This window comes from Xiphophorus hellerii, chromosome 8, assembly GCF_003331165.1.
Source record: "Xiphophorus hellerii strain 12219 chromosome 8, Xiphophorus_hellerii-4.1, whole genome shotgun sequence".
NCBI lineage: Eukaryota > Metazoa > Chordata > Actinopteri > Cyprinodontiformes > Poeciliidae > Xiphophorus > Xiphophorus hellerii.
This window is the reverse complement of record NC_045679.1, coordinates 17,283,238-17,307,714: the sequence shown is the minus strand read 5'-3', so window position 1 is coordinate 17,307,714 and position 24,477 is coordinate 17,283,238. Positions and strand designations below refer to the sequence as shown.

The window sequence follows — 24,477 nt, the reverse complement described above, 5'->3', positions numbered from 1 at the left end:
TATTAAAAACAACAACAACAACAAAAAAAAAACAACTGACATCTCATTTCAGTTTTAAGATCTGATCAGCAACATTAGCACTGAATACAGCTCATTACCTGCAGTGATAATTTCAGTCACATATGCTGTAAAAATACAGTCTGCGTCGTTGGTCATGCCATTATGACCACAGATGAAATTTGTATTATAATGAGACATTCACCTTGCTGAGTTTACCCACCCTTGACAGAATAACTATTCTTTTACTTTAATGGCACAATAGAAGAATGACACCAAGAATTTCTTTTCTTTCCATTTTGCACAAGTCTTACATACTTGCTTCTTCATTTTTCCCAATCACACAGCGATTCAGAGCAATTACATTATAGTATAAAAAATTTCAATTTGTGTTGTTATTAATTGCCATTGGGAATTTGATTGGGCATTACTGCAGTGTATCATGTGTCAAATTACTGAGCAAAAGAGACAAAGCCATTAATTCCCACACCCTCAAAACTGTGAAGGACATGACTGAGAAATGTGCTTTTCGAGGTCAGTGGTGAAATATGTCCTTTGTGAGTTTATAATTTAAAACTGTACAGCAGTTCCTGAGAGTTGACCCACGCTACAAAAATTAATAAACACTTATTTGGACTGGGGTTAAAGGCAATTTAACTGGTCAGAACCCAAAGATCAGTTCTGCACAAAGGGAAAAACAGTATTCACAGAAATGAAGCGACTCGACTTTGTTTCGGGACAAAGACACCAAAGATATTTTTTCATTTCAGCTGTTAATGCAACTTGCAAAGCAGCTTAATGCAGTTCATAGACCTGCTTTTAAAATTTGTAGACCAACAATAACCCACAGAGTGGAAAAAGCAGAGAAGTTGTATGCTCTTTTTACCATTTTATCAGTGTCTAAGCACGTACTATCACCTAGTAGATGCTATAACTGGTTTGGTAGAAAAACCTTTGATGTAACTTAGATCTGCACTGCATAATCTAATACATCATTGATGCATTTTACAAGAAGCTGTAAAAATTATTTGGACTGGATGATTGAAGTTACTTTCACAGATTCACACATTTTCTCATTAACATAACTTTGTGTTATGCAACAACATTGATTAAAAGGAATTAATGAGCAAACAGGCCTCAGTCCCTTTCAGTTATTGTTTTTTTGAATACCTGCCTGTTGAAGTCTTTAACTTTGGATCTAAGGTTTCTTCAAAGATACAGTGTTTTATTCAGCCAATGGGATCAAGACATCCTCACCAGTGTAGCTTGGGGAGAACTGTGGACAAAGAGGAAGAATGCTCACAGAAATTCCTGCTGTGGTTCCTCCTCCCACAGCATGGTAGTATTTACTTTTCGTGAGTGACACCAAAAGTGTCACTCAAAAAAATGGGTTAACTTTTTTATGAGTGACTTTTGCATCCAAAAGAGTCATGATTTCTTGAGTTTTTTTTTTTTTTTTTTGTTTTTTTTTTTACTATTTGTTGTTCCTAAAACCTTTGCCGTTATGACCTACTCAAAAAAAAGAAAACAAGCACACAGTTTCACAATTTTACTTAACAATACCATAATCTGCACAGTTTTTATTTGGTAACATGCTGATGGTGTGTGACAATGCAATCTAGGAGTTAACAGACCAATATTGGCAACAATATTGGCAACAATATTGGTCTGCACAAGCCAGATTGTGCAGACAAACTGGCTTGTCTGCACAAGAGGAAACCTCATTGTCTTCAGTGTCTGTGTGGGAGGGAAAACAGTAGTTGCAGTTGGAATGTGATGCATGGGGTGTCAACATCCAACACCACACAGCGATTTTCCAAAAAAGTTTCTTTCTTGGGGTGGAGAAAAGAAAAAAAAAGCAGCTAATGGTCAATCACTGAGTGCAAGTGCTCTCTGTGCCCAACATTGTCTACAAATCTATGCAGAACACCAAAAAGACCAAAACATTTTTATTGTATTAATAAAAGTTGCAGAGACATTTGTTCAGTGTCTGATAAAAAAAAATGTAATTGTCAAAATTATTGTCATATTTATCACAAAAACTATCAGTGAGTTTTCAGTAAGATGCGACCTGGCAAAGCTGTTCTGGGCCATTAGCGAAACACTGCATCTGTTCATAGTGTCCCCATACCTACATATAGCGATATGCACTGTAGCAACATTCCTTATTCCCTATTCAGCATATTGTCCTAGTTATAAGCTGCATCATATACCTGGACTCTTGAAATGTTGACTCATGCATAAATGTCATTATCATGCAGTTATAAAATTCACAGTACACCAGCTTGCATTTCCTTTTTTTGGAAAATATGTATTTATTACTACTACTACTGTGACTATTATTAATAAGAATAACAATGTTGATGACAATAACAATATTCTGCATATCTTCATAATCATAGAAGCTTTATTAGGATTTCATTGAAATTATGATGACCAAAATTACATTTAGCATTAAAGTTACAATTTATGTCAGCCAACTTATGTTTAAAAGTGGTTAGCTGAATATTTTTAGCCTGCTATTCAGTGATTTATTTTTCCAGTTGGTACATTAATTTGTGTTCTATGTCTGCAGTATTCCCTGTCATTTAATAAAGTACGGGTTGCAGAAAGGTTAGCTTAGAAAAGTCGGTGAACAAACTAAACAGCTCAATGAATCATTTATTTTCTGCTTGATATGATTTGTACTGTTTTTAAGGAGATATATTGCTGTAATTGCATACTTTATAGGTTCTACAGTTACTGTCAGATTCAGCAACATCAAATCAAGTATTTATTCAGTTAATCAGATTTGCTAGTTTTATGTTGTCTTTACAATTGCAATCTAAATTCCCACATCTAGAATGTATCCTAGAAACCTGTGGGTAAATACACTGAAGTAATATTTATGGCAATGTGAATAACAAGTTTGTCCTTAAAACATCCTACCTTATTTACATACACTTCTGTGCATTCTAATCTTCACTGTTCATGTCTTTCAGCGTGCTAGCGTGGTGAAGTGCTAGTGTTTGATGTTTTGCAACAAGTACTTTTCTTATTTCAACAACGATAACCTTATGGTTAATATCTGGGATTTATCCTTAATTAATGTTTTGAAGTGACACATGAAAGTATTAGCTTTTGGTGTCTTATGTGCTTGTGGGTGTGGAAGGGAGAATGAGAGACAGCAAGAGGATTTGCGTTGCAGAGCTCGGTTTCACTTTCAGTCGTTTTCAGTCTTTGGTGCAGACCAAACACAGTGATTACACTTGTTGGTCTCCAGCCCTCAGGCGTCTCTTCATAACACGCCATATATATGATGTACTGCCAAGCTGGAACAGTTTTTTTTTCTAATTTCTGTGGAAACTATAGTAAGGCAGGAGAATAGATCTCCTTGATCAGGGAGCAATCAAAATCGTAATTACTGTGTTTAATATAGAAAACGAAAAAAATATGTTTATATGATTCATCGTTTATTTGGAACTTATTTGATTTGACTCTCAACTTTCCAAGTCTTGACTTTGTACTTTTCTTGGAATTTATGTCTTACACAGGACTTGACTCAAGACTCGATTGGACTTTCTTGTGTCATGCAAAATAATGACTTAGTCCCACCTCTGTCAATAGTTCTAAAGATGTTTGATTTGCTCAAGATGACCTACTATCTTGCTGTTGTTAGCCACAGTTTTTGTGAAGATGCTCGATTAGAGAAATTCTACGTGTACAGCCAGTGGTTTGACACTGGGTGTATTCTGGTGAAACAAAGTGGAACCTCTCTTTGTTGATTCTTCATCTGTTTAATGTCCCTTCGATTGCTTGCTTACAATATTGGTTTTGTAGTATGAGATCTAAGACACTGCTGGGTATGAAGCTTAATGATGAGTTTGTTCTATGTTCTGCAAGGCTAAACAGTGACATTGGGCAAATCTTCAAACACTAAATATCTGTAGTGAAGCCAAAAGCATTTGCAATAGATAAAATACCCCACAAGCAATGACAAATGTTTTTTTTTTTTTTTTTTATCCAGAACAGACAGCACTGTGTTGAAGGGGGGAGGAAGGGAGACATATCCTTGATGAAGACGCTGCAAAAAGCGATGATATGTTCTACAGTATATTCTCCATCTCAACAATTGTTTAGTCATTCAGAGTGATGAATCCAGTTAACTTTTTTGCAATAACTGCTGCTTTAGCTTTCTCAATTTTTCAAACTTGACTAAGAACTCGACTAAGTACTTGCTATATAATGTGCTGCATAAACTTACATTTTCACTTTTCAGTTTCCCCTCAAGAAGTACCCTTACTGTTAAGTTAACAACTTAACTGCTTTAATTTTCTGTTTAAAGTAGTTTCAAACCATAAGCTAGTTACACTATTTTGATAACAGTCCAACACTCATGCTTTGCAGAAACTGTATTAGGTGCAGCATGAAAACGTTTTCCGCAGTGAAAACAGAGATCTGGTATTGAGTCAGCTACTTCATAATTATGATTACCCAAAAATGTGTTTTTTTTTTTTTTACTGATTTCTGTAAACAGATTGACATCCTTTGCATAAAATACACATTAAATTAACTTCAGGGGAAGAAGTTGCATTTATGTTGAGTAACTTAATTAAAAACATACAGCTCAACTCTAAGTCCTGATTATAATTTATGACTTAGTATATTGGAGAACTGCCAGCGGAGCGTTTGATTATGGCAGGTGCTATAATCCCATCAAGCTAATTTCTCTGTATGCTATGGTTATTCTCTCAGTGTCACACGCATATCTTCTGTAGCTTTGTTGCACAAATGGTTTTACCACATATTTTCAAATTTCCAGCTCAAACACTTTGATCTACTATGCAGTCCTTTTTTCTCTCATTCACACACCCATAAGCGTGTCGGCAGCAATGCTGGAGTTTGGTGTATTGCCTTTTTGAGCTTCTGAGTAGAAGCTCAAAAATAGTGGGAGCATACTCCCACTGGAGTATGCTTGTAGATTACTGAAAAAAATCTGATCTACTGTATGTTGAAACATATTTGAACATAGTCAGTCTTGATGAATGTTAAAGCTTTTCTGGTGGTGTGCTCCACACAGATAACGCAAAAAAGGGCGGTAACGGTAGGGATTGATGTTTAACCAGCATTCATCTGATAATTTCAACAAGTTGTCTGTCCAGGCTGCCCATCTCTACTTTCCTTGCTTAAGGTCACCAAAGCTCTTCTTTATATGTGCAAATGTGCGTAGCATCCAGCTATATTACATTTTGGAACCAGCAGAGATGATTTGGAGCTAGTGTGTCTGTGTACGGTTGTGTGTTTCTCTCCCTTTTTTTTCTTCAGCAGAGCAGTTCATGAAGCATGAAATTAAACTCTGAATGTATGTAAACGTGATACTTATTGACAACTGATTTGAAATTCATTTTAACTGCGGTTTTCATCACTTATTGACTTTGTAATAACAAATTTAAAACCAATTTTAGTTTTGTGTTTTGAGTTAGAGAGAGAGAAATGGAAAGTGTGAAGGAGAGAAATAAATTTTCCATATGCACTCATTGTTCACAAGAATTACACCTGTTCCTTAAAGAAACACTCATTACCTTTGTGTATAAGGAAATGTTCTTGCTCAAAATTGTGTTCAAAAGCTGTGTGGTTGAAATTCACTGGAGAGTTTTGCAGTTTTTACACAGCTAATGAACAGTTATGGAACAATATTTATTGGTGTATTTGCAGAAGGCTGGAGAGATTTACAACAGTGCACTAGTCAAGGCTCTCTATCCTGACTGAGAGGAGGTTTGAAAGGAGCCGCTGAAGTGCTCCTTTGCGTAACAAAGGTCATTACAATGAAATTGAACTGACCTGTTGTGCATGTGTGGATGGGGTGACTGCACACAGTTTAAATGAGTCACTACGTGCAACATAGCCAGATGTATAGCAGGTCATACTATTGATCTAATTCTGTTCTCTATGATCAAAAGAGCTTCTGAACCTTTTGAAATCAATGAGATAGTGGTTTGAGTATGCAGACATTTTGATCTTTGGTTAAAGTACTTCACTGAAAATTAGTGGTGGTAGATACTTAAAATTCTACTATCCATCCAAAACCACATAGCCTTAATGCTACTATAACTATAGTAGCAGTATGCTACTATGGTCACAGTAGTTATAGTTATGGACTAACAAGAAGTTAGTCCCTGGGTTTGTAATCAAATTTGTGGTGCCTAAAAGCTGAATACTGCTTCCATGATTAATTATAAGGTAAATTTGTTAATATACAAAATCCAGCTAAACTTTCATGCTGCATTATAAATAGGGTTGATTTTAAGCTAAAGTTATAGACATATTTATGCACAATGTAAGCATACAGCTTGCCCAGAATTAACATACCCACAGATTTAGTCTTAAAGTTTTCATTCAACCAAAAATATTGCTGTTTATTTGAAACCTGCATCTTACAAAAGATAATCGTGGATTGTACAAGGTTTTCACTTTTTCATAAAATTTAGACAAAATATTGCATGATGAAAACCATTTGAATCAGTAATCAGTGGAATAAATTGCACTGGCACTACATCAATCTTGACACTACACCTAAGACTGACACAGGGTGCATATGTTTAAAATTTAACCCAACTGCTATTCGTTCATTGCAACCATAACATTTTATGTGCACATGAAAATGTATAAAAGATAAAACATTTGGTAATTTGTTACTGTCCAAATGACCAAATTTACTAATGTCAATGTTTAATAGAGGATGCACATACAATCTAAAAGACCAGCAAGTCAGGATAGTCATCCTGGCAAAATTAGCTGCATTTTCAGTTTTTCTGTCCCACCAGTCTAAACCATGTATTTGTCTGCACAATTTAGACACATGAAGAAATTAGCTCAAACCAGTTTATTGTAATTTACTAATGCAACAAATTTATATATATATAGATTTTATATTCAGCTGAGTTTTAAAGGCTAACCAATGATTATTCATGCATTTTTTATTTTTTTTATTTTACAATTAACAGCGTATATATTAGTTTTTTCTGCACAAGCTCACTGGTAAGGGGGGTGAAAACTTCTTGCATCTAAAATGACAACCTGGCACACCTTTTCAGCAAACACCTAGCTGAATTCCCTGAGTGGGTTCCACACACTTTTCTATTTGCATACTAGTTCCAAATAGCCAAATAGACTCTTGATTCTAGTGAGATGCAATAAAAAAGACATTGAAATGAGTGCAGCCAACAAATATTCAGCCCACTGAAGTACATGAGGCAAGTGGTGGCTTGTTAAACCTCCCACCTTTTCAAATCCTTTCTCTCCCTTTAAACTGGTAGCTGCTCATAAATTTTAGTTGTAAAATGTGTCAACAGTACTTATACTGCAACGCTCTCTATAATAATATTCATCATGCCAAGGTTTCATTTTGTATGAAATGGAATTGTGTGTGGATGTTTGTTTGTGTGCCTGCTTTTGTTTGCTGAATGCTTAAAGTCCAACTGTAGGGTAAAACAGTATTGATTTTTTTTTCTAACATAAAGAAACAGAGCTGAAGTAGACTGGGGTACAGGGAAGTAATGAGTGAAAGAAGGAGAGGCAAGAAGAGCCACACCAGAGTGTTCTCTGCCTGTATTAATCCTCCAGATCACTGAGGTCTTCTGGTTTTAGCCTACTCTGTATCCTCGGAACCAGAACCGAACATGGAGAAGCAGAATTCAGTTTCTGTGCACCACAAATCTGGAACAAACTTCCTGAAAACTGAAACACTGAGTTCCTTTTGATCAAGGCTAAAAACTCACTTGGTTAGAGGTGGTTTTGACACATGAAAAAAGGATGATATTGGCAACGGTGGCAGGAGTTCGTCCCTCTATCGGTGGATTGTCGGTTTCCGTTCTGCTTGCTTTGTCGTTGTGTTGCTCTCTGCTGTCGGGTCCTTGAGCAAGACACTTCACCCGCCTTGCCTGCTGTTGGTCAGAGGGCCTGGTGGCACCAGAGCATGGCAGCCTCCCCTCTGACAGACTTCCCCAGAGCGGCTGTGGCTACCATCCAGTAGCTTGACACCATCAGTGTGTGAATTTGTGTGTGAATGACTGACTGTAGTGCGATGCACTTTGGGTTGCTATGAACTTGATAAAGCTCTTAACAAGTACAGGCCATTTACTATTTTACATAAACATTGACACATTGAGATGGAACATATTTGATATGTCATGATGAGCTCAGTGATGGCACTTGACAAAGTGTAATGTCTGTTACTGGTTTCACAGTTGGTGACTGCATGATGTGAATTGTTGCTGAAATATGCTGTACAAATAAACTTGATTTCTTTTTAAAAGGAGACCAACTGACCTGCAAAAAAGAAAAAAATATATATTAAAAAGTACCTGAGTTTACCTTTTCGTCTCTCTGATTTTATGATTTGCAGTTCTGAATCTCGTTGGCTGATGTAGCATGGAGTGCCTCAGGCCTACCTATGCGATTCTGACTCCAGAAGGCTGTGTTTGTGCCTGTTTGCAATTTCAAAGCTCTATTACTCATGTCAATCTGACTGGTTTACATCAAACCTACAAGGAATTTAGGCAACTCTTTACATTAACCTTGATCCCAGCAAGACTTGTGCACCTGTCAACAGTTATACACGTACTAAAATCTCACTGTTAAAAAACATTTTTATTTTTTTTATTTTAATTTTGCCAGTAAAAATAAGTCTTTTTGACTTTTCAGTCACTCCTTCATACTGCCTCTTATGCACAAGAAATTACAATTTCCAACCCTTTTGTTTCCTTTGTAAATTAAGTCAATGTGTCCTGCTCAGTAAAGTGAAGGCATAGCAAAAGTCAACTGACATACACAAATTGTACCACCTATTTAAGCTACGATCCAAGCTTGTTTTTTTTTAGGGATTTGCTATAGACCAACACAAAGTGAAATGTTTGACACTTTATACAAAAAAATATATAAGTGGGACATGCATTTGTTTTGAGTTTCCTTTATTCTGACATTAACAGTCTGGAAAGGGTTACAAAGCCATTGCTTAGGCTCTGGGATTTGAATGAACCACATTAAGAGCCAAATATTCACTAATGGAGAAAATGTAGAACAGTGATAAGTGATAAGCCAGGAGTGGCCTGCCAACCTATCAAGAGTACTCCAAGAGCCCATTGCCGGTTCATCAGAGGTCACAAAAAACCCCATAACAACATCATATACACAGCAGACCTCACTTGCCACAGTTAAAACAAATCTTCACGATTCAACAAGTCATGTAGGGATCCGATTGAAATAATCTGGAGTGAGCAGGAAAGCACAGTGCATTTGGTGGTTGTACTGTGAAGTTAGGTAAAGTTCAGTTCGTAGGAACACTTGTGAAAGACTCTGTAACTGTGTTAATGAAACCGAAAAAACATTGTGTGCAACATATAAACATAATCAACTAGAAATACCAAGTTTTCCCAACTAGCAGAACACATGCTCATTTAATCTACTTACAGTTAATACTGTTCAGTTTAAGTGTAATGTCATGCCACTTTGGTGCCATTTTTACAAACTGTCTGCAATTAATTAAAATGTATAGTCTATAACTCAGTAAAAAGTATGAACCTCCAGAAACCCTATCTCTCTGCAAGCTTCTCCTACTTTAGCGTTTAAAGATTTTAGTTCCAATAATAAAAACTATATAACCTGCAAACAAGATACTTCATGACATGGTCATAAATCAAAGACGGTCAAAGTAGAAACTGCTCTTCACCCTGAGGTTACACACAAATGATTAAGTTTATGTTTTTGCCATTATTTCAAATGGCTTTCCCTGGAGACACAATTCTTTACTTGTTGTAATTTGTGGCTTCCCCTGAATCTCTACATCTCCTTTTCCTTCTTAGAGGAGGTATACTTATTTCACTGCACCAGCTGACCCAAAACTGAATCAGTATTATCTGTGGACTCTGCTGATGCAATATGTGAGGGATAATTCCATGTCTGAGCCCATTTTGATCGCACTACCCTAAAGTTTATTCAATAAGTCATCACCACATAGAGCTATTACCCTGAAACTGGAGTCATGTTTGCTAAAGAATTGCAAACGTATACCGTTCAGCTTGAACATCTCAGAAATAGTGCTGTTGATTTGATTTGTACATCCTAAAGGCTTTAGTTTAGGCAACATAATCTTGTTCATGAATGGAGATATGAATAAATCTGATGAAAGCTAAGCTCAGAAATTATTTAATTATTTTAAGCTGTTTCTCTAAAGTAGCAAACTGGACCTTTATGTACAGTCATTGTAAAAATAAAATTACAATTGCAAGGTTTTGATGTGCACATTTTCTGGTCTGCATGTATACATGCAGCCATAAATGTATACATGCATGCATATACACATGCCATCAGAATAATCAGATTAAAGCTGAGTAGAAAGACTTATTAACTCATACAAATAAGGCATGAACTTAGAACTAAAGGCTTGTCATAAAGCTGTATTAAATAGGCAACACTTTAAATGGGTAAGGTAAACTATATGAGCTAGAAGTAGTGAGTGAGTGAGAGACAGACTACAGTATGTCATTGTACTACCACAATGTGTTTAACCAGCTTCCTATGTAGAAGATTATTAGCTTTTACTATGCAGACTGAACTCATAGCCCTTTGCTATTCCTTAGCTCATCATCTAGCTAATTATTCTCACTACAGGGAATGTTACAAAGGAGAACATCCTTTTATCTCCTGTGGACTTTCTGTTCTTTCATTGCGTGCGCATGTGTGTGTTCTGTGCTGGTCTCACTGCTAGACTCAGTGTCTGCTTCTTTACTTTTCAGTTAGTTCTTTCATGGTAATAGACCATTTAGGCAGGTAACCATGGTTATGTAAATGTTGACCAACTGGGTCATTCACTTGAAAGGTTCATATGGCCCCGTCCGCATATGTGGAGAATAAGCCAGCAGATGCCCAGGCATATTATTATTTATTCCTTTTTGTTCCTTTTTACATGACCTACAAACTTTTCATTATGTGTCACTCCCATGTCCTAAAGTTTTGTGTGTTTTTCCAACATGCTACTGTGCTGGATCCACTTTTAAATGAAATCTGCCACATAATCAGCACTTTTTTGTGTGTGTAATTTCAACCCATCTGTCTCTGCAACCTGGCAACTCACAATCCGATTCAAGAGGCATCTGCACTGCTTCTTGATCAGGCAAGATGGCAGCTGAATGATAAATGGATTAGTTACTATTAAGCTACTGTGGCTTAGTTTACAAATACAAACTACACATAATACTTATTAAATTGATGTGACAGATAATTGCAATTTAGCTCTACAGGCACTGTCTTGTACTTTAAACATTTGTCACGTTCAAACAGCTTAATGCACTGCAAACAGCTCATTATTAAAGAAAGACACATGAAAGACTGCTGTAAGTGTGTGGACTAACTTTGAACATTGAAATGTACAGCTCCTGTCAAATCTGTAGACACTGCATGTTTGCTGGTATTTTATAAAACTGTAATAATGAAAAGCAAATACAAAAACCTTAAAATAATATGATAAAAGAGTAAATATTAAACAAATTGTTTGTGCTATGAAAAGAAATGCCACACCATAAAAAATAATGCATTTGTACTGTCAGACAAGAAAACTGGCATTCAACTTTGGAGTTAAAATAGGTGTTTTATGGAGCTTCTAACAAAACAAATACCAGCACAGTCGATAACGGCATACAAAATGACTTTGAAAGATTTTTGAAATTATGTTACCTTTGGGAAACTTAAAGAAAGAAATATGTCTTTTTAATGGGATTCTCTTGTGTACACATGCTTCTGTTTAGCCTTGGCGGCATAGCTGTTTGCCTTTTTTTATAGGACGGAGCTTCACTACTCCATTGAGAGAGTAGTGAAACTATCAACAGTACTCTACTGTTGAGAGAGAAAAAAATATCATTTTAAATCAAAGTAACTAAAGAAGTTGGTTAAGAAAAATATTGTAATAAAGGAAGAAAATGCAGATGGGAAGTAAAAGGATGGCTAGCATATTCCCAAAGTGATTTTAAATGGGTTCTTGTGTGTGTTTATTTATCAAAGCTGTACACTACCCAGGTACTAGGATCTTTCTGTTATGTGCATTATAAATTTATGCAAACACACATTGTTTTCTTGTTTTAGATTAGTTCGATTAAAAAGTCTATTCTAAATGTCAGAATAAGACAAGAGTGTTGGTTGTTTTTAATTAAAACTGTGTTACTTTCTTCAAAATCAGAAGTTAACATTAACTAAGATGACTACATCTTAAGGTAATTTGTCAAAGTCCATATGATTGTGTTATGGCTTTGTAAGCTTCTTCACATTTTAGTTAAACGGAGCACAGCTCTGGAGGTATTTTAAAACCCCATCTTAGCTATACCGCTTTCTCATTTGACCTAATGGGAGAAATCAAAACAAATCAGCCATGAAATCAAGAACATACTCAGTCACTGTTAAAAGCCTGATTAATCCCACGGGTGTAATTTCCACATTGTTTGAAATTGCCACATTTATTGGTTCAAACAATTGTACACAAGTATGAACACCCCAACTAAAATTTTAAGGTCCACAAAAAACTTGTAAACATTAAGACTATGGAATAAATCATAAATTGAAACTCCTTGATGTGATTTTATTTATTTTTTTAATCATAAGCCATTTGAAACTTTTTTTTTCACTTTGTGACTTTGTGGTAATAAAATCACCATTCAGAAGATGTGCTAAATGTGTGAGAAAAATCCATACTAACAAATAAGACCAGATCTATCCCAAAACATGAAATTTCATTTTAAACATTCAAGCTTTACATCCTTGACAGGAAAATTTGTTCTTGATTTCATCAAAGAACGTGTTTAAGCTAGTTGCTATAAAAAAAAAAATGTTAGTTGTGCAGCATGATAGACAAATGCTTATCATCGTTGTTATAACATTACAAATCAAAACTTGTGGAACTGTGGTAACTTTGTTAAATTCAAGATGCCTCTCTAACTACTACAAGACTATAAAGACCATATTAGTCTTGAAGTAAAGGAGTTGCAGCATTCTGCTGCGTTGGTGTTTTACATTAAGACACAATTAAGACATCAATGGAGTGAAATGAGCACATTCAATTTTGTGTGTGTCAAAGCAAGGTCTAATTGGCTCCTAAACATGTAGGCTAAATTTTAATAATGGCCTTATTTGGTAGACTGTTATTGTAAATTTGTAAATGTCAGTGCCCCATCCTGTCAGTGGGTAGTGTGCCAAGGTATAAAATGCAGTGTAGTCTGTTTCAGCTGTTACAATTGGTACTTTTTATGATAAAGCCCCGTTTTACACCACCACTGAACTTCTTCCCGAGTGGATTGGTTGACAAGAGCAAACACTCACCGATGAGGTGTGATCACAGCAGTATATCTCCAGACAGCTTTTCTTCTTTCTTTTGTTGTCTATAAAAACTGTGATGACTTGGCTTACTTCCTATGTTACCTTTTAAACTTGTAATATACAAACAAAAATCAGATCCACATGAGATTAAATCAGTATGTTCAATTCAATGCACTTCTTTTTTTTGTTTGTTGTTTTTATAAAGAATCAGGTTTTGTCCATTTGAAGTCACAATGTATACACATATTACCTTTTTATTGTTTTTATCAGAAACCAATGTCTGTTAAGGTCATGATTCCATCTGAAATCCATCTAGGTCTTGAGATATTTAAAACCAAATTTTCTTTGATGTTTTGAGGCATTTTAAATTGTATTCAGCATTAATATGCACACAGTCAAGGGTTAAAACAAACCTAAATTAGATATTTTACTTCCTAGCTCAAGGATGCTGAGACATTTCTAAAAGGGATATTTTTAATGGAATCTAACCACCAAGAAAATAAAAAATAAAAAATACAGCAAATTACTGGGCATCCAACTATTGATGGGAAAGTAAATATCATCCTTGTAGCTTCTTTTCATTTTTTTGTGAAATAGTTTTAAATAAATTAAATTTGTTCTGTATAAAATATAATATTTAACATTTATTTCAGCTTTGTGAACATCCAGTATGCTGACCCTGTGAAGCCAGCCCTGCGTTTGCTCCTCTTCTCTCGTTTTCTGCTCCCACCAACTCTGTGAGCATGTTCTAACACGATGCATAAATTCAGAACCAATTTTACACCACATTGACTGAGCTCCACTTTCCAAACAGCCGTACTGGAGCACTTGAATCCTACTCAACTCTCATCCAGTATAAGTGCACCAGACCAAGAGACTGACTCTAGCTTCCAGTACAGACTTTCTACTCAGACTTAATAAAACTTTTAATCATGCCCAAAATCTTTATGATGCAGGCAATTTTTCATAAGCCATTGCACATCATTTATGGAGTGAAAGAGAGAAATATTTCATCTGGCATTTGTTATCAACATACACAGCAAGGAAAATAAGTATTTGATACAGCACAATTTTGTTTTTTTTGTTTTTTTCCCCAAGTTCGCCGACTAGCAAATAAACCAGGTTTATTTGTAAGGAATATTTCAGCAGCAAGGCAGTTCTAATGCTTTACATAATAAAAACACAACCCAATAATCAATTATGAATCAAGCATCTAACATTAAATTGGTCAAATGCCATCATGAATAATAATAATAATAATAATAATAATAATAATAATAATAATAATCAGATATACATCAAATTACTCCCTATTGCAGTTATTATTAATAATCAGAGGCAACTGTAAGTAAGTGTGTTTTTTTTTTTTTTTTTGTCCTGCTTAAAAAAAATTGGTGTTTCAGGATTTTTGCAATTTTCTAGAAGTTTAATTGAGATTAGTGGAGCCGAAAAATGAATGTTGCTTCTCACTCTGTTAATGCAGAGTGGACAAGAACCAGAAGATCTGCAAAGTTGTTGATACAACAAAAGGCCTTCAATATATTTTTGTGCTAAACCTTTTAGTGATTTGTAAACCAACATAAGTATTCTTCTGCTTGGATCTTTGAGAAGCTGATTGTGAGCATGTCAGGACCTCATCTTACTCTTTATACCCCAGCCTTTCTTTCTTAGTTTCTTAAACGAATGATTGATTCTCCACATAAACATAGAAATGGTCACTGTCTGTCTCAGACTCTGGCTGTGAGTTTCCCCACTTCATCTTCCAGCTCAATAGTCCCAATTGCCTACTGCATATTCATTCTTTGCATTGTTCTTTCACATACAAAACAAAACCACTAAACTACATACAAATTACAAATTTGTATGTGATTTTCCAAACTTTCTGTCAGTACTGAGAGCTCATTGTTTTTCCCCCTGCACTTGCTTCTCCATTCCCACTTCTCATTGATATTCTTTTTGTCATTACTTGCACAACTTTACTCTGCTTCTCAGCAATAAATGCAAAATATACTTTTTGGCTGAATATGTAGAAATTTCCAATAGCAAAGGCCTCTCATTTTGCATTTTATTTTTGTTTTTTTATGTTTGTAAGCTCATTCCTTTTCACATTCCCAGAGTAGCCAGTTTCACAATTTTTCTGATATTCTAAAAAAAAGACGGTTTAATTATTTTAGCTTAACTCCGCTTTTACAGGGCCTATTTAAACAATTTAAAAATTAATGTGATTTTTTATAATCTGCACTTTAGGCACAAGTTGAAAACATATTTTTCCCTTTTGTGCTGACAAACACATTCACCTAAATGAATATCCAGAGACAATCCAGAGACATTTCTGTAGTATACACTGTTTGCTAGTGGGATAGCTATGGATGGAGAAGGCACATTTACACAATTCTTGCAAAATTACTTACTTGGATGCTTTCTCACACACACTCTGCAGAAAGTTGGTGACTGCTGAACTTCATGCATCCCCTGACCTCACTCTGTAATTTTTTGTGGCATACCATTTCCTCACTGAAATTATGACATTCCAGTAAGCTCCATTCTGCTATAACAACACTGACATTTGACTGTAGCACATTACTTTTACTTATTGCACATGTGGTATTCTATCACAGTACAAAGCTGGAATTCTCTGGACTCCTGGGGGCAACTCTTTCTCTTTCAATAATGTCCATAGAGGCACTCTGCATACCTAGGTCATTGATTTTATTTTATACATGTGTCTTCGGAAATGTTTAGAAAACATCCATTAATTTTTTTGGATGGATGAGCCAAAACCTTTGGCAATCTAGTTGAATTCTTTGTGTTTTGCAACTTTTATTTATTTATTTATTTTACTTCTGCTATTATTATAGTCAGTATTAGGTATATAATTACTATCGTTATATTTTTGTTTTATGTGTTAATTTTGTTTCCTTGGTTCCACCTCCTTTTTCATCTGTCTCTTTGCAGTTTGCCATCATCTGTCTAGTCTGCTGACTCGACGAGTAATGGCCAGTCAAACCAATATCTTAATAAATTATACTGTGCAGCGGAGTCAGTGTCTCATTTCTCTCCTTTGTGGAGCTAATTTACCTATATTTCCAATTTGGCTGACAGAGATTATCAATAACATACAGTCTATTTGTAAGTTACAACACTTTTAAAAAATGTATAAGTGCATACAGATATTTTCAAATCTTTATTTCTGTTAATTATGAGAATTTTTATTGTTTGCAGGTAGTAAAAGCAACATTTAGGAGTCAGCTATTTCATTAAACTAATTAAAGGCAATAAAACTCTTTGTAATACCTGCTTAAAGAAGGTTATTTGCAAAAGGTACCTTCAATAAGACAAACAAGCCTCATTGGAATACATGATTTACTGAATGTGATTACAAATGATACTGTTGAATTTTTAAGGGCAACTGGAGCATATATAATAGAGAATTAATTATCTCATTTGAGGGTCTGGTTTTTTTTTCCACACCAGAAATAAATACATTATACCTACACTTTATTTATATTTCATTTCAATAATCTTTAGAATGGCTTTGAACTGCTTTAGAGAATTTAATTATCTTTCAGAAACTTTAAGAGCTTACAAATCCTAAGAATGGCAATTACCACTTTGAGGCAGCCCCTTGAGAGAATCCGTTAAAAAAGACTGCGTGTTTTGATGCTTTGCTGGCATATTAGTATAAACAAAGTTTCTCACATCTTCTGTCTTGCTGTCACCTCATCACGGATGTGCTCTCAGGCACATGAACATCCTCCACAGATGTGACACAATGTGATTAGAAAATTGAGCTCCAGAGACAAAAGGCCCCCCAATCAAACTAGGAGGGACTTGAAAAGAGTCAAAAATCAAAACTCTTAACAATTTTGTCACTGTAATTATGCAGTGTTGGTTCTTTCTCTACATGACACCTGAATGAGGAAGCTTAGGATGATTTCTCATGGCCACACAAGTTGAGTCTAATTAATAAGGTTCTTTTCCCCTGTTTTTCTCTCAACTTTTCTTCGGCAGTGACTGGAGGTGTGTATGGTCCCCAAGAGGAATCAAGTTCAGAGCCTGAAGATGACAATCAAATGAAGTTTTACACAGAGCAGAACAGAGGACGAAGGCGCAGTAAAGGTAAGGAAAGAAAATACAGATGTTTTTCTCTGAACCTTGTGATGAATGTCATATGTTAAACTCCTCACTGTGCACAGTAAGGGGCTTGTCTGTACTCGCTGAGAATGCAATAAAAGCAAAATATTGGAGAATAAAAAAAACAGTAAAGTGTGCTTAAAAACAAATGAATTCTAATGTTAAAGTGGCTTGATATGAAAGGGAATAATGATATATATGGCATTCAGAAAAGAGAAATGAGCCAAGACATTTTTGGAATTGTCAGCATAGCTTGAAATAGGAAGGAGTTCTGCACACTCCCTGCGGTGTGTAAAGTGCTATTTTATAGCACAGCCAATGACACTCAAAGGAGATATATGAGCTGATGTAAATGGAGTTTCTGTGATAATGAAACTTAAGTCAAATGACTTGGACTGTAAGCGTGTTTTTAACTTCCATGACATGTAATACTGAGGATTGTATTCTACAAGTATTGGACTGTATTGGAAGACCTAGAGGAAATGTAACTCATAGTTTGTGAGTGTGTGTCCTCCTGAATATCAACATATAAAAAAGTGAAGAAGAAAAACTGTTTTTACTCTTCATCTCCTTGATTACAGTTTGCCTAAAACCCTATATTTTCATGATTATGTTTGCCAATGTTTTTTCTTTAAGAAAAGATTAAACAATTCTTATGCCACTGTTGTCCAAAATAGCATTCAGTTACAAGCAGCTCCAGTGAATGGTCATGCAGTGGAAATAGATGGAGAGCAAACTTTGGTACTACTTAGCAAGCTGGTTGAAAAACAAGCATCTAAATGAATAACAATTATACTTTCTACATTTACGAGTACTCCACAATATTTAAAGGACCGAGGGAGCGATTTCTTGTTAATAATACAAATAAACAATTTGTAAATGGTAAATAGATGTCAATGTTAAAATTGGTATTTATTGACTAGATAAAAACAAAAATATATGTATTTTTTAAAGTAGTCACTTCAGAAACAATATGGAGATTGTTTCTGAAATCGAAACATAGAGCTGAGGTCTACAGTCGTAAAGAAACTCGGAAAGCAAAATCTTAACTAGATTGGCTATACATGGTTATAGATCATCATGGATCTGTGACCATGGATCTTGGATTTATTTATTTATTTTTATGTTTCTTTGCACATTGGTTGGAGTGGGACTGTAACATTTTCTACTTCACCTGGATCATTTTATTAATTACTTATTGAAAGTAATAAGGTTAGCTTTTCCTGCTTTTGGTAATTAAAGTTACACTACTTCATTTCTTCATTACAATTTCAGCTTCTATAAGTTATCCACAGATAATTTATTTTTATGTTTTATTTATTTGTAATTGAGCCAGTCAGCCATTAAAAACACATCTTCCAAAAGACTTAATAATAAGTTGATAAAAGTGTGGGCTATTCTCATTGACATTCTGAACACCTTTGAAAATCTAACCACCATGACTGGGAAGCTGTGCAGACAGAGGCGTTTAGCATATAGGAGGGCCCGTGGCACAGAATTTAAACAAGTATAATGCTCGTCCTTGTGTTATAGTGTTGATGCAGTCGTACCAAGGACAAACATATTAAGCCAAAGTGTGTGAATGCAGCTAATTAGCTGTGGCAAATGCTACATATATTTCCTTTACAAGCACATCTTCCCTTGTTTAACTTGAAAAATGTATAGAAACATAGTAATATTGTTTATTAAATTCTGTGAAAAATAAGTAGGATCAGCTATGCACGATTAAATACTAATTTCTGATATGACATGAGGGAGCTGATCAGATTGTGATCATACCCATTAATACTTTTCTTGCTATTCTTTCTCTTCATTTACAAGTTTTTAATTGAACATCTTCTTCAAAAAGATGTCTGCTTGTGTTTTCTTTACAGCTGTATAAAGAGGTTTGAGCCACATGTTGAAACCTTGAGTTTAGCTAAATTTGGCACCACCGAAATACGAAGAAGCAGTTTGTAAAGAGGACCTATTCATGCTGAAATGGGAGAATTTTATTACTACAAGTCTTCAGTGGTAATTGAAGACTTAGACTGATTAAACTGGTTTTTAATCAGTTGCTGATTAAACATAGACTCTGGGTAATGTATAAACTTGATGTATAAACGTGATTTCTAAGTCCCATCAATGTTTCCTGCTGTATCACTCACTACTGCCAAAAATGACACCAGGCAATCATTTTTCATCAATAGAATGGTGATGGTTGATGCAAAACTATTTCCTAACTATAGAGGATTTAACCCTTTGCAACTCAAATATACTCTAATCCTTTTACAATCCAACTAAACTAAAATCATATTTGCTCCTCTGCTGTAATGTTCAATAACCCTAGCTGATGCTTAATTTTTGTACCTTTTATGATGTCATCCAAGTAATGCAAAAATGAATTGCCTTTTTTTTTAACCTTTGGTATGCTTCAACAAGATTGTAGGCTGTATAACAATATTGCTTTAAAAATCCAGGTTTTATTACCTGGCTGTGTTTATTATTTGTGTATTAATATTTATTACTATTTATCACTTCACATTTTTTATTGAAAAACAAACAACACTAAATTGACCTAACACACAAAGTAAAATAAATGACTATATTCATTATTTAATTAGCTTTCATATTCAACAGATAAGACATTGTAGAAAATGCTTCAATGTGGGAATTAAGTGTTCATTAAATAATGATAAATGTATTTAAATCAAACAGCTTTTTCCTTGTCTACCCTTAGTATGTTAGTTTTTGCATTCCTGAATGGTTTACTGTGAGTGTTTGAGAGAATAAACGTGTTTGGTTTTTGCCCATGTTGGAAGTGTTTGCCACCGTGAGCATACATTCTTTACTCCACTCAGTAAGCTTTTACGGTAATTGAGGGACCTCTTCAGAACCTTACTGACAGCGCCCCGACCCCGAAGGATTAACTGCACTTCCTCTTCTGATGGAGGCAGCTGTTGTTTCTGTAATCTTAAATTTGTCTCCATAGTTTTAACCTTGTGCTGCACTTTACTACCTTTGGACTTCTGTAAAGGTTTCCATCATTGTAAATTTAATTGGTCATATATATTATAAAAAATGTTGTTTTTTTTCATAGATCTCTTTGATGTATCACTAATTCAATGAATTTTAATTTGTTTTTTTTGTTGTTTTTTTTCTAATGGACAGTCTTGCACGCCTAATTTAACCATCGTTAGTTTGAACATAATTTCATAAGCTATCACCATTTCAGATTTTGAACTATTCTTTTAGAGTAATACAAACTCAACATTTATCATTAAGATGCAATAATACAGACTTCCTAGCCACCACAGTGAGATTCCAGTAAACCTATTTTTTAAACCGTCACGTTCTGTCCCATGATGGATATTAGCAGGCAGAGGTTAAGCGGCTAATTTCATTCCCTATCCTCCAGCTTGGAAATACGACGCCTGACAGAGCCAAAGTGCCACAGTAACTACCAATCTATAACCTTGTCACTGGCATAAAATAATTTATCACACTTGGAAATAATTCTAGACTATTGTTCAGAAGCTGTGGCGTCCTCAGCAATGCACCACATATGTACGTCATAATATGAGTCATAGCTAGTATTGCAAGACAGACTTGAAATTAATTTTCTTTTCAGTTGAAAAGAGCTCGGTAGCTCTACCTTTAATGATCAAAAGGGCAGATGTAGATTTGTGTAATGTTCTATTCACCTGTTAAAAATGCAGAATTAATTTTTTTTGTTCCATCTTTAAAACAAAGCACTAAACCCATATTTTCCTTAATTTTTCTTTCTGTTTTTTTCTCTATCTGTACCTTTAGGCCACTCACAAAGTCCCCTGAATAAGGTCACCCTGACACTGATTACCATCAGCACGTGTGTCATCGCCATTGTCTATGCTACACAGGACTCCTGCCCTCTTACCGTCAAGGTTACTCTCCATGTGCCAGAGCATTTTGTTGCAGATGGTAAGTACAAGTCACACAGTAAAGCTTAGCTGACTAGTGAAAAGATGCAGAAACCAAGTCATTGTGCATTTTTAGGTATTTATGAAAAAAAAAATTGTAATGGGTGTAAGACTACAGTACATTCAGTTCTAGAAGACAGGATACATATCATAAATTAGATTAAGATTTTTTTAAACTTGCAAATAAAATAAAGGTTTCGCAAATCACAAACAGTATTCTAAAGGCTCAAGCTTGAATATTTGTAGTTTTCATTGTTTTTCTTTTCTTTTCTTTCTATGGTTGTTCCTTTGCCAAAAGGGCATTGGAAATCTTCTCTTAAAAATGTCCTTCAAGTTCTGCAATTTATGTCAGAAGAGTTTGTTTCAGGTTTGACCAGTCAAAGCAATTTTAGATGATCAAAGACAGTTGAGATTCTTTTAAGCAAAACTTTGAAAGAACCATTTCACTGAGAGCAAAATTGTAAACAGTGATGCAGTTAGTTTTGAGTGTGTTATTAGTCAGTCATAGTATTCTCAGTGATTACAGTGGTTAGGCAGCTCTCAAAAGATAAAACTATGTGAAAGACATATTGGTTTGAGAAATATTTGTTTTTATTTTTATTTACATTTTCTTAAAAAATAGCATGATTGATATTATTTATACCCTTCTCAATAGTCAATAGAAAAATCTTTATTAGCGTTACAGCGCTCAAACCCTTTTTACATTTTAATTAAGTTTTTTGCATGTTTCTGGTATTATCACTATGTTTAGTGATTAGTTCGAAAGTTTGAAAGGTCTTCTTGTCATAATTCTAAACTTCATCCACAAGTTCCCTGTCAGGTTCATATCTGCGCTTTAGTTAGGTCATTCTAAAACAGTAACATTATTTCTAGTAGCAACATTCCTGTGTAAATTTAAAAGATTACTTTAAACTTACATCTGACACTTCTCTGTTTTTTTGTTTTTTTAAAGTACTTGCATTAAAATCTCGACACCCTCAATTGTGAAGCATTATGACCAACTATAGAAAGATGAAATGAATCAGAAATAACAATAAGGGACAAGTGATAAACACAAACCGAACCACTTTATCACAACATTCAAAAGCTTTTCACAACAGTCAATGAAGAACAATAGATTTCCAACTATTCAAGAGAAATAAAAGCCTTTACTAAAAAAAAAACTGCAAACACTGGAAGAAAAACAAAAAACTAGTGTGCAAAAAGCAATGGAAAAAAAAGAAAATTATTAATTGCCTCAACCAATAACAGATATTTGCAATCATTCAACTGATGTGCTTGAAATATAGTAGACTTTTTCTAATTATTTTTGATGAACTCAGACTAGTCATGTGGCAGACTGCCTTACATGTGAATTAAGTCTGTAGACTGACATACTGTATATACTAAGCTATGCTTTTGCTAGAAATCAACTTTTGTTTTAAAGCAAAATGTAAACCTGCCTGTAAATACATCATGTGTTAATGCAGCTCACAATCTTTCAGATTTGATGGCTCCGTTAGCATCTGTGGACATGAAATCAAAACAGTGGATTAGATTAGTCAAAGGCTTTGATTTTAAAATAAATTTAGTGTTTTACTTTAGAAAGGTGTCACGGTATAACATTACATGAGATAATTTTATAGAATATGGGCTAGGAATTAAAGGTGCAGGTTGTAACTTTTATATTTTAAAAAAAAAAATGTTGTTTTTCTTTACATGTGTAGTCAGTCTCATGCACTCGCTGACAAAGACTAATTTTGGAGAAACGACTCCCCATTACAGAAAAACCGGAGATGTGCTGCATGAGAGTGGAGGAGGAGAAAAATGTCTCCCAAAGCTTAGTTAGGAAACTGATGTACTTATTTGCAGTGTGTCATTATGTTACTGCAGTTATTAGTGCGGGTGCTGCTAAATATGTTTGTAAATCTCTTTTGTTTTCATCTCATAATCTCAGCTATTAACTCTTTTTGATAAATATCAGAGTTCCAACATAGAATATATATTAAAAATAATTATTCCAAATTATTTATGCTTCAATCTTGCCTCAGACACATCATTTCATTGGTGTTGGAGGTGATGCATCCAAGATAAAAAAAGAAAAAAGAAAAGACATACGCACTTCCGAAGCATTGCATTCACAATAAATTCACTCTTAAAAAAAATATTTATTTCACAGACTAACTCTCCAGTTTTTCTTTGCTCTAATGAAGGATAGGAGGAAGACTAAGAATAGAAAATGTGCACTGTGAAATAAACAATCCTCCTACTGCTTAAGTGTTTTCTTTTTACATCCAAGAGAAAAGAAGCAATAATGTTACAATTGCACTGTGTGGGTGGAAACTTTAAGTTTATCTGTTCTCTCAGTGGAGATTTTAGCTAAACTGCCTTCTTGCAGGAATGGGTATCAGTGTGGTCGCCTGTACAGAGTCTGACCCAGCAGATTACTTTAAGAGTCTGTTCTGGAGAGTATATAGCTTACTCCTGCTTCTGTGGGGTACTTTATTTTTTTTAAAAGCAGCAGCAATATCCCTAATTTCTTGGAAAGTATAAAACCACAATGCACTTCACAATATTTCGACTGAAAATTGACATACATGTGATATCTACCCATGATATGTATGTCTACTTATGCTTAAAGCTGAAGTGTGTAACCTATTTATTTATTTATATATATATATATATGTATATAGAGTCATAATAAAAATTTAGCTCCTCTGCCTTCCCCCAGTGCCCCCAGTGCTAACTACCAATCAGAGTCAAGAGGCGGGTTTTAGTGCCGTCGATCGCAATCTTGTGTTGTGCAGTGCATCCTGCCTCTCAGTCCACCTATTCCTCTGTGCTAAGCTGCAGCTAGCAGAGTATGTGATGAATACTCATGGCCACCGATGACGGCCGATAAATGGTATTCCTGATGAACAGAAACAGAAATGAATACTTAGTTTTAAAAGTTTTTTTCAAAATAAAATCAGAAAAATTATACATTCAACTTTTCGCAAAATAAAGTCCAGTCCATCAGTTAAAAGGGAAAAGAGAATGAAACATCTGAAAGTCTACAGAGTCATTCTTCCATATAAACTAACAGATCAGA

At 34.8% G+C, this 24,477-nt stretch overlaps 1 protein-coding gene across 1 annotated transcript in view; it reads left to right on the top strand.

The window, feature by feature from the left end:
* The window catches only part of astn2 (astrotactin 2), a 262,503-nt gene that overhangs the window by 83,112 nt on the left and 154,914 nt on the right, over positions 1–24,477 (top strand). The window contains exons 5-6 of the mRNA XM_032569481.1: positions 17,347–17,454; positions 21,262–21,408. Coding sequence (XP_032425372.1) covers positions 17,347–17,454; positions 21,262–21,408 — 255 coding nt within the window. The remainder of the gene's footprint in view (positions 1–17,346; positions 17,455–21,261; positions 21,409–24,477) is intronic.